At 36.2% G+C, this 11,844-nt stretch overlaps 2 protein-coding genes across 2 annotated transcripts; both read left to right on the forward strand.

Moving 5' to 3' along the window:
* Positions 1 to 5,638: 5,638 nt before the first annotated feature.
* Positions 5,639 to 7,934, forward strand: LOC145157437 (putative F-box protein At1g67623). The gene is made up of 4 exons (XM_079076474.1): positions 5,639 to 5,778; positions 5,865 to 6,021; positions 6,115 to 6,321; positions 7,782 to 7,934. Exons 1-4 carry the CDS (start codon positions 5,639 to 5,641, stop codon positions 7,932 to 7,934), a joined length of 657 nt encoding a protein of 218 aa, XP_078932600.1.
* Positions 7,935 to 10,376: 2,442 nt separating this feature from the next.
* Positions 10,377 to 10,823, forward strand: LOC145157438 (secreted RxLR effector protein 78-like). Its single transcript, XM_079076475.1, has one exon. The coding sequence runs from the start codon at positions 10,377 to 10,379 to the stop codon at positions 10,821 to 10,823; it is 447 nt and encodes a 148-aa protein (XP_078932601.1).
* The last annotated feature ends 1,021 nt before the right edge of the window (positions 10,824 to 11,844 follow it).

The raw sequence follows: 11,844 nt of genomic DNA on the forward strand, positions 1-11,844 counted from the left end.
AAACTTGTCAATTGGCTCAACAGGAGTTTCCTCCTCAAGTTAAGTGCTAGGGTTTGAAGTTCCTTCACCACTTGACTCATGAATTTCTTCAAGGTCAACTTGCCTCCCACTGTCTCCTTGGCTTATGAACTCTCTCTCTCGAAAGACAGCCTTCCTAGCTACAAAGACCACATTTTCACTAGGTCTGTAGAAGAGGTAACCAAAGGATTGTTGTGGGTAGCCGATGAAAATACACCTCTCGCTTCGAGGTTCGAGCTTATAATGAGTCTCGCGTCTCACGAAAGCCTCGCAACCCCAAATCTTGATGTGGTCTAGTTTGGGTACTTTACCAGTCCACATCTCATGAGGAGTTTTGGCAACTTTCTTTGTAGGGACTAGATTAAGGATATGGGTGGCAGTCTCTAAGGCATACCCCCAAAACGAGATTGGTAGCGAAACTCGACTCATCATGGAACGAACCATATCCAACAAGGTTCAATTACGCATCTCAGCTACACCGTTCAACTGCGGTGTCCTAGGAGGTGTCAATTGTGAGATATTCCCACATTCCCTAAGATAGTCGAGGAACTCTGAACTAAGATACTCACCACCTCGATCGGATCGAAGCATCTTAATGTTCCTGCCCAATTGATTCTCGACTTCCTGTTTAAATTCTTTAAACCTTTCAAAAGTCTCTGATTTATGCTTGATTAAGTAGACATATCCATATCTACTGTAATCATTAGTAAAAGTCAAATAATAACGATTAGCATCCCTTGTGGCATGTTTGAAGGGTCCACACACATCCGTGTGTATAAGATCCAACAAACCTTCACCCCTCTCACAAGAACCTGTGAAGGGTGACTTTGTCATTTTTCCAAGTAAGCATGATTCGCAACTATCATCTGACTTTAGGTCAAATGACTCCAAGACTCCATCCTTTTGGTGTTGTCCTATGCGTTTCTTGCTTATATGTCCAAGACGACAATGCCATAATGATGCTTTATCCAAGTTATTATTATTAACAGAATCAATACACAATACATTATTTCGTAAGTTATCAACCACAGATACAGTTTCATACACGCCATCACAAGGTAATGCTTTAAAATAAAGAACATTATTAAAGAAAGCATTAATCGAACCAACTTCATTATCAAATGAAAAGGTGAAACCCTATTTATACAATGCATGAAAGGAAATAATGTTTCTTGCCATTCCTGGCGAATAACAACACTTATTCAAATCTAAACTAAACCCACTACTTAGCGATAAAGTATAAACTCCAATCTTGGTGACAGGTAAAGCTTTCCTATTCCCCATGATTAAGTTTATTCTTCCATGCTCCACATTCTCACTTCTTCTTAGTCCCTGCAAATTAGAACAGATATGAATACCACAACCGGTATCAAGGACCCAAGAGTTAGAATGGGGTGAGTTATTAGATAAGATAGTGTAAATACCTGCATGGTTGGGTTTAACTTTCCTATCCTTCACATCTTGCTGGTATTTTGGGCAGTTCCGCTTCCAATGTGACTCTTCATGGCAATAGAAGCATTCAGCCTCTTTTGGGTCAGAAGAGGAGTGACGAAACCTTTCTTGGTTCCACTTGAAGAAGAGCCATCAAGGGTCCTAGCCTTGGTACCCTTCGAAGAGCCCTTCCTCTTCTTCCCTCGACTTTTCCAAATTGCCAAAACCGGGGCGGAGTTTGGAGTAGGAGTGTTAACAACTGACTTACCCTTAAGACCTGTTTCTGCGGTCTTGAGGAGTCCCTGAAGTTTGCTGAGTGTGACCTCTTCCTTATTCATGTGATATGTCATGCAGAATTGATCATAGAACGATGGTAAGGAGTGCAAAATGATATCTATTGCAAGCTCCTCAGGGAAGTTTACATTAAGCTTCAGCAACCGATCCACATACCTTTGCATTTTCTGCATGTGGCTCGTGACGGATTCCCCGTCCTTCATCATGGTTGTTATGATAGAGCATATGATTTCATACATCTCTTGTCGTACACTTTGATGGTATCTTTCCATCAGATCTTGGTGCATTTCAAAAGGGTAGAAGTCCTCATAGGACTTTTGGAGTTCAGCTGTCATGGTGGCCAACATGATGCATGCCACTTTTGTAGCATCCCTTTCATGTGCCCGGAAGTCAGCGATCTCCTGGGGAGTTGCAGTGGTCTCATCAATCTCCTTAAGCTCCTTGTCAAGGACATATTCTTTGTCCTCGTAGCGGGTAATCATCCTGATGTTTCTGATCCATTCATTGAAGTTGGATCCATCAAAAGTGACTTTCCCATAGAAGTTCATAAGGGTAAAGGAGCCATTAGGATTAGAGCCAGAAACAGCGTTGTTTGAAGACATCTGAAAGAAGAGGACAAGATTAGTTTAGATATTAAGAGAGTCCTTAATAAAACACCCAAATGTAATATTAAGGCTAGGATCCAATCACAATATATTATAACTTAGAAGAGGTATGCCGTAATCCAAGCTATAACATATTTGAAAGGTAGGTGAATAACGATTCACCAATTTCCACCATGAAAAATGAAATATAAATATTAGGTTTTTAATTTGGTTCTTAGAAATTCCTAGATTCTTTTGAGATTCAATGAACTTTTCAAAGGCATGTTTCAATCTCGAGTGTGCCCTCCAAGTTTTGTGACTGGGATACCGAGGATCACAGAACGAGGTGTGAAGTAACCATGCAAATCACTTGGTACCCTCAAAGTTTATCACTCAATCGATGTGCCGGTAAACCACACACGTTCCATCGATGCTATGGTAAACCTTAAGTCACCCTTTACCTACGTTGTTAAGTCCAAGTTAGTGTGCCGGTTAACCACACACGCTCCACCAACGACTTAAACAAAGTGTAAAGTGTAATTTCATGGATTAGCACCTTATTCACATTTTTCCTAAAGTAACTAAGATTGGGAATTTAAAAAAAGCATTTAGTTACTTTATAATATTCATCATACTTTTAATGAGAATTTATAAGTCCTTGTCTTACCCGTTCGGCTAACGACCCTCCACCGATCAAGGAAGCGGTGGGTGAGAGTGGACACCCATTAATTTGCCATTTTATAGGCAACAACCTTATACCCCCTTATAGACCGGCTTCGTGAATGAGGCGTACTAGCGGTAAGACGACTTGATCTTATACATATATATATTATTAACTTATAATATAAAGTATAAGGGTTGAATTTTAACTTTTAAAATTCTAAGGGTTGGAACTAAAGTTTTAATCAAGACTTTGCTTGTTCCAAAACTTGAGGGCAAGTTTTGTAAACTTTCAAAACTTTTCATTTCTTATAACTTATGAGTTAATTGAGTAATAAAATGAAGACTCTTCATTTTTATAACTCTTGTGTTCTTTTAATGGCTTTAATAAAAGTGTGACTTTTGATTTTCCATAACTTGAGGACAAGTTATGGACTCCATTAAAACACATTATGATCAAGAATTAAACTACCAAGTAGGTTACAAATAATTCCTATGATCATCTAATCTTCATAAGTTCAAGAACATGAATATGAACATTTCAAGAATCAAAAATTACACTTAAAACTTTGTAATTTTGATAATTGCCATTGCAAATGGATTACCATAAACATTACACCATCTAAAACAAGTTTTAAAACACCAAAACAGTTTAGGGTAATGTTTCTAGTCCATTTCCAGCAACAAATGTCGAAATTCTGAAAACTACAGCCTCTACTCGTCGAGTGCAAGAACAGACTCGACGAGTAGCTTGCATTTGTTCATGGACTCGTCGAGTCCCCCCATGAACTCGGCGAGTTCATACGAGCAGAAAACAGAAAACCGATTTTTTTCAAGCAGTTTGCACAAAAAATCAACAAACAAGCCTAGGCTCTGATACCACTGATAGGTTTTGAACATTCTAACACTTCCTAAGTGTACATGCAACCCTAATAACCATGGATCTATGTTTGTCTAATTATCATGCAAAGTTGAATTCCAAGGTTATATTCCTATCTAGCATACATGGGGAACAAATTTTAACTTGCATGAAAGATAGAATAACTTACCTTGTTGTTGCTTATGATCCTTGAAACCTTGTGAGCCTAGCACCCCAAGTGTGATGCCTCAAATGCTTCACACAACACCAAATGCTTTTGGAGTAAACTTTTGAAAGAATATTACACTTGCAAAATCGGCTCTAGCCCTTTTGATTCTTGTGTGCAACCGATTTTGGTGGAGCATGGGTTCTTTATATAGTGTTGACACATCTAGGGTTACACCATGTAAACCCTAATTTGTCATGACTCTTCATTTCCATGACCCATGGGTTTGTAACTCCCATGGAGCATCCATGGAGCATCCTATGGGTTTAACCCAACTTGATAATCCATGGAGCCTCTTAGCCCACTATACAAGTTATGCATAATTTACATAATCAACCCATATATTTAATTAGTTATCTTTTGATCACTTAATTAATTCTAAATTAATTCTTGATAAACTAATTAAATAATATTATTAATATATTAGAACTTATAATATATTAATAATTCACAAGTGTTATTTCTCTCATTTAGTCTATCCAATTGCATGGTGCCATGCAACCCAAATGGACCATGCCGGGTCGGGTCAAGTGCATACCAAAAATAGTTATGGACTTAGACACCTTATCCAACAGTCCATGCTTGACATATGGATGACATATGGGCCATTGGTCAACATTGTTGTTGCTTATGGTGTCCATGGTTGACATATGGGCCATTGGTCAAGATGGTAGTTGCTTATGGTGTCCATGGCTGACATATGGATGACATATGGGCCATTGGTCAACATGGTTGTTGCTTATGGTGTCCATGGTTGACATATGGGCCATTGGTCAACATGGTAGTTGCTTATGGTGTCCATGGTTGACATATGGATGACATATGGGCCATTGGTCAACATGGTAGTTGCTTATGGTGTCCATGGTTGACATAAGGATGACGTATGGGCCACTGGTCAACATGGTTGTTGCTTATGGTGTCCATGGTTGACATATAGATGACATCTGGGCCATTGGTCAACATAGTTGTTGCTTATGGTGTCCATGGTTGACATATGGGCCATTGGTCAACATGGTAGTTGCTTATGGTGTCCATGGTTGACATATGGATGACATATGGGCCATTGGTCAACATGGTAGTTGCTTATGGTGTCCATGGTTGACATATGGATGACATATGGGCCATTGGTCAACATGGTTGTTGCTTATGGTATCCATGGTTGACATATGGATGACATATGGGCCATTGGTCAACATGGTTGTTGCTTATGGTGTCCATGGTTGACATACGGATGATATATGGGCCAGTCGACCGCCGAGCTACCGACTAGTGATTTTTACAACCTTGATTAATTAAAATAGAAATTGATTTTTCTTTTAAATATGAGTTTTTACAAAACTACCCTTAATAATTCAATACGAGTCATTGTATGTATTAGGATAATTTGGTAATTTTGTAATGGAACATCTTCTAGGCGCCATAATGTTTTCCGACGAAACACGTTGGTTTAGTTCTTCACTCTGAAATTTAGTCACTTTGAAACATCCCCAACTTAAAAATTCCGACAGACAAAAAATCCCTAAAATCAATTTCGCAGAATCGTTATCTTAGTGAATGTTTATTATTATGGAAGCCAGTACTTCATCTAAGATTCAATCAAGAAATCAAACGAAATCGCTATCAGACATGCCATTTGAAGTGATGGAGAAAGTAATAGTCGACTTGGCAAAAACTTCAGCAGTCGAGGCTTTCAGGATGAAGAGTGTGTAAATTTAGCCTTTGATCATTCTATTTCACAAGTGTATTTGAGTTGTCTTTACATTATCGAGCGAATATTGTGTTTCATTTCCAGTTGCAGATTCTTCAACGAGGCAGGAAAAACGGATGAATTATATACACATATGGAGTTAGATGGATTACGATTTCGTGTTTGCTCTGACCAGAAACATACAGTTTTTAATAAATGCATAGAGATGAGAAACCCAAATATTCTATTCAGGAATGGATTGGTACGTTGTTGTATATATGCATAGTAGTAATAAATATGCTACTTGTTTTGCATAACTTTAACTAGAAATTATGTGTTCAATGTTTTTTTTCAGATGAAGTTATTTTTCTTAGAAGCTGAACATGAAGGGAAAACGATGCTTGAAGAAGCATCTGCATTGGGACATTTGGATTCAACATTTGTCCTGGGAATGATGCTGATGGCTGAAGGGAGACATAGGAAGCACGAAGATTTGGACATGTTGAACAATGCTTACCGCAGAGCAAAAGGTAAGTGGAATCTTAGAGCAACTTGTTCTAAGGTTCATCTCCACTTAAATAGGGATGGGAGGAAACATGTATACTTCCATGGCTTCCATAGATCTTGTGCATTGCATAAGTTTGTAGGTAGTGTGCCAGACACTTTTGTGAATGGATACAAATGGGTGTTTATGTGTGACATTTGTTTATGGAATGCTTATTTCGTTAGGTTTTCTAGGGAGTTTGGTATAATTTATGAGTAGTTTCTTGATATGTACTTTCATATTATGACAAGTAATGCTTTGTAGATTCTTTTGGTTTAATATACGAATATATAGTAATTTACTTGATAAGTAATTATTTGATGTTGTTACTTGATTAGTAAATATGTTGTGTTGTTAATAAGGGACTAAAAGATTTAAAGTTTGTAATGATGCTTGAATGATGTTTAAATAATGTTTGAATAATGTATTTTGGACTTTTAATACTAGTGTTTATATTGTATTGTGATTATAGTTGTATGTAGTAAATTTTTGTTCTTTCCTTGTATTAAATACATATAAAAGACAATTGTAAATCCATATACAAACATGTATTTTATTTTGGACTTGGTAATTTGGTTTAATATCAACTAGTGGAGAACCCATCTTTGCATAGGGTAAAATTGTAAAGGAATAAACATAGGGACTAAAATTGGCAACAAAAGAAAACTATTGTGTCTAAAATCTAAAGTAAATAAGTTTACTGTTAAAAGTCTTGTTCCACTTTTAATATGTATATTACATTATTACTATATGAATATATACTAGTAATTTGGTGAAATGTTAATATAAATGTATTACATTATGGATTATGATATATATGTTATTTTTGTCTTTTCCATTTCAACAATCAAAAGTCCAATATTACCTAGGTATAAAAGGCTACAATATTTGAATATGTGTTTTTACACAAAAACCCTTAGTATTCAAATATTTAGAATGATTTCAGGGGCAATTTGGTCTTTTTACACTCTAAATTGTTAAGGCGCCATCATACCTCTGAAGTCACAACGGCGTTCCAGTTCTTCAACCATTCGGAACATCCTAACTTTTCCGGACAATAAATCTCCATACAAACACTAAAACCCCCAAATCGGCGAAGGATAATCGTTCTCAAAAACGATTTTCTCCGATAATAGAGACTCCTGTACTCCTCTCGACTAGATCAGTATAAACTAAGTTTTTTTCCATACCCTCTTACACTGTCTTTCATAGTTACGCTTAATTAAAAAAAATTAAAATCAACTACTCCAATGTGTATTTTGTAAGTAGAATGTCGAATACTAGACGTTGTCGTTCGTTAGAAGATCTCCCACTAGAGCTTTTGAATCGGATATTTGTAGTATTACGGTCAAAATCTACGAAAGACATCGTCTCTACAAGACTTTGGTAATTCTCAATAAACATCAACTAATGAATGTATATTTGATGAAATAAAACCTTAATTGTTTGTTATTTACTGTGTATTTAAATTTTTGAAGTTCAAAGAGATGTATGAAGCAGGGGGTGATCCTCAAGTGTACAGAACAACATGCATTGACATGTTTGAAGGAATGGGTCCGAAAAATCTAAAAGCTGATTTATTTATACGCACATGTGCATTGCATAGTAACATTGAAGCCATGTTCAAATAAGGAATTGTACGTGTAGTTTCAGTAATTATATGTAATCTATATCATTTATTAATATTTAGTGTCATTCATGTTATGTATTGATATTGTTATTCTGTCAATAGGATGACTGCTTTTATTATGGCAATTTTGATTTAGGAATGACTTTGTTGAGACAAGCAGCAGATAAAGATCATCTTTAGGCTATTTATTTTCTTGGAATGATCTACATTTCAAGAGGGCCTCATCAATGTGATGAATGTATGTATATATGTTATATATGTAAATTAAATTATATATATAGTTTGGGGTTAGTATTTAGTTGTGTTGTGTTGTATAATATTTACTTTTTTATTGAAAATGGTACATTGGATTAATTAATGGATATTTTAATGTGTAGGTTTACAATTACTTGATGCCTATTTTAGCTGGGCAGTTCCGGATGATGGGGAGTACATGGGTGTTGTTGATAGTGCCAAAGAGTTGTTGCGGGTTTTTGATGTTGTTCATAGACTTACAACGAATAACATCACTTTCCAATGTGAAGACCCGCGTCATTCTGTTAAAGGTGCATTCGCAATAGGCCATGAGGAAGATGGGGATCGACAAAGATATTGCACGGTTTGTCGTTGGTATGTAGAGTATGGTAGGTTTTGTATTTTTCTAAAAAATATTAATGGTTGATAATAGAATGGACATTGAATATTAGTGTTCTTATTGTATTGTATATGAAGTTGTATAGTACCACTATAATTTTATTTTGGTTTTGTGTTTACATCATTATGTTAAAAGGGCATTTTAGTCATTTTTGCTTGCTTTGTTGTTTGAGTAGGATGAAGTATACGTAAAACACATGTTATTTTTGTCATTAAGTATAGTTAATGTAATTAAAAATTAGTTTGTAATGAATTCGTTATTAAGGAAAATTAATCTACATAAATTATATATACTTTAACATGCCCGGTTAATGTAATTAAAAATAACTTTGTAATGAATTTGTTGTTAATTATTCATTATATACTATGTTTTCTAGAAATTAAACACAACTTGATTAGCACAACTGGCTTTACCGCGCCCTTTCCTAGCATAAGCTTAAGTTCGAGTCTGCTTGCCAGCAATATCTACTTTATAATTCATTTTTACATTCTTTTGTCCGTTAGTTTATGCCACATATTACCAATTCAAAAACATTTCATTCAAACCATATCTTACAAATTCCATTGATCATAATAATAATTCATCCATAGTATAGGAAGATTAATTAAGCATACAACATCCCAACAAATGCCATCACAAATTAGCTACGCGTTTTGTTCCATAGCAAAACAAGCAAACAAAAGCATATTCCATAGCAGAATTCCCTAGCAAATACCTACGAATGGTACATCCGTGGCAATTCAACTATGGAATTGGTTTCCGTCACAAACTCCGTTGCATAGTAACCACGATGATGAATTCCATAGCAGCAGTACAACAGAAAGTGATTTGTTAACAAATGTCGGTGGAAAATGGCTACGAATTTTTGTTCCACAGCACTATCGGTAGCATAATACCAACGGATATGGAGTCAGTAGCATTTTCCCTAGCAACTCCCACTCTTGCTACCAGAAATAAAATCCGTAGACAATGTGGTAGCAACATTGCTATGGAACGATATTCCATAGCACGATCCATTGCAGATTAACAACGAAAATACGTTCCATAGTAACCTTCCCTAGTAAAATCGTGTTTTTCTTGTAGTGAATTAATTGGAGTAAAAAAAATTTGTATTAAAAGAAAATGAGGTTAAAAATGGGTTTTAAATAAAAATTTGGCTTTAACAAAAAATGGTTAAAAATAAAATGAAATGAATAAAAAAAGAATTTCGGAATAAGAAAAAAAAAGGATATCTCGAAAATGGGCTTGAACAAAAGTGGATTCAGATTGTGTGAATTTGAGATTTAATCCGAGATGGGTAAAGGGTCATGGTGGATCCAATGGATGTCCGAGTCTGAAATGATGATCTCGAAAATGGATTTAAAAGTGTATCGATACTCTTGAAGTGAATCGAGGCATGTATGGATTAATTTTTGGAAAATGGAATCAGTTCAGGTAGGGCCAGTAAATGTATCTCAGAAAGGCTAAGACATGTTTTTTTCTCATGTGTAGAAATAGCCGACAACCTCAATGTTTGTCTCCCAAAAATAATAAAACATACTCATGGTCAATTTGCTCGTGGGTGCAACTCATTTTTCATAGCATTAAACCCTAAAGTCAATGACCCATTATCTCTAGGGGATTATCCTCATTAGTCTCATTGGATGCCTTTACAAAATTATCTCCAAGATACTTGCTTCCCGACTCAAACTGGTGGTAGGCACTGTCATAGATGATGTACAATCTACTTATATAAACGGGAGGAATATATTAGACGGTTCGGTAATTGTGAATGCAATTTGTTCGTGGGCCAAGATATATAAGAATAAAATGTTTTTGTTCAAAGTGGAATTCGAAAATGCGGTAGACTCTATAAATTGGCAATATCTCAATTATGTGATGGAAGAAATGGGGTTTAGTTGCAAACGAAAGAAATGGATTCACTGTTTCCTCCCATCCTCTCGAGCCTCGGTTCTAGTCAACGGATCTCCCACAGATGAATTCTCCATTATTAAAGGTGTGAGGCAAGGTGATCCCGTTTCCCCTTTCCTTTTCATTGTGGCCATGGAAGGTCTGAACATCACTATTAAAGGTGTCCACAACAAATCGCTTCTTAAAGGTGTACAGTTACCCAACAATGACCCAATCTTATGCCATCTCTTATATGCCGATGAACCTTTCTTCGTTGGTGAATGGGATAAAAACTGTATAAAAAACCTAGATCGCAATCCTAAAATGCTTCCATATCTGTTCCGGACTCAAAGTCAATTTTCATAAATCAATACTATCTGGTATCCGCACAACTATTTCAGAACTTCATAGTCAGGCATAGTTCTGGGTTGTTTGGAAGGGACCTTCCCTTTTACTTATCTAGGAGTTTGGGTTGGAGCAAACATGTCATTAAAGAAACATTGGAGACCCATATTCGAGAAATTTCAATCAAGAACTTTGTCATTCAGGGGTAGACTAACATTAATTAATTCTATTCTCAATAGCCTTCCTACTTATTATTTCTCTCTGTTCAAATCTGCAATTGGTATCATTGTTGAACTTGAAAAACTAAGGCGGCGATTCTTACGGGGTGGCGACGATACAAAAGCAAAAGTTCATTGGGTGTCATGGGCAAAGATTGTTACACCAATAAAAGATGGGGACCTTGCAGTGGGGACCCTAAAGGCTCAAAATCTAGCTCTACTCACCAAATGATGGTGGCGGCTAAAGGTTGGCATTAGAAATCTGTGGAAGAATTGCATCGTTAGCATTCATAACCTATCATGGAAGCCGGTTACATATATTGCAAAGAATTCAATCTGTGGAGTTTGGTGCAACATATCTAAACCCATTAGAAGTCTATCTGAATTACAAAATTGACAAGAATAATCTTTTCTCCTTAATCCCATGCTCCAATGTGAACATGTTGATTTGGAAAGATAGATGGTGTGGCAATTCGACCTTACAAGACAGCTTCCCTCATCTTTACGAATTGGAATCTGTCAAAAGTTGTTTTGTTAGCGATAGAATCTTGAATTCAACACGAATATGGAACCAAAAATCACAATTGAGGGGCGTTGAGGTATTGCAGGATTTCGCGACATTATGCTCCATAATCAGACCATCTAACATGACACATTCTATGGTGGGCTTCCTCTTCATTCCTAATCCTGATGGCGTATACAAAGTAGGAACTATGAGAAGATTAATTGATTCAATCTTGACAATCCCAAACGGTAAGGAGATTTGTTGGTCAAAAGAAATACCACTAAAAGTTAGGTGCTTCGTGTGGAGAGCTATATTAGGA

This window comes from Lactuca virosa, chromosome 2 (assembly GCF_052849685.1).
Source record: "Lactuca virosa cultivar CGN04683 chromosome 2, Lactuca_virosa_CGN04683_v6, whole genome shotgun sequence".
Taxonomy (NCBI): Eukaryota; Viridiplantae; Streptophyta; class Magnoliopsida; order Asterales; family Asteraceae; genus Lactuca; species Lactuca virosa.

Excerpts from the sequence above, each read along its gene's own strand:
- LOC145157437 (XM_079076474.1), top strand. The coding sequence starts at position 5,639 with ATGGAAGCCAGTACTTCATCTAAGATTCAATCAAGAAATCAAACGAAA. Across the intron at positions 5,779-5,864 it reads GCTTTCAGGATGAAGAGTGT|TTGCAGATTCTTCAACGAGG; the intron begins GTAAATTTAGCC and ends TTTCATTTCCAG. Across the intron at positions 6,322-7,781 it reads TTAGAGCAACTTGTTCTAAG|TTCAAAGAGATGTATGAAGC; the intron begins GTTCATCTCCAC and ends AAATTTTTGAAG.
- LOC145157438 (XM_079076475.1), top strand. The coding sequence starts at position 10,377 with ATGTTTTTGTTCAAAGTGGAATTCGAAAATGCGGTAGACTCTATAAAT.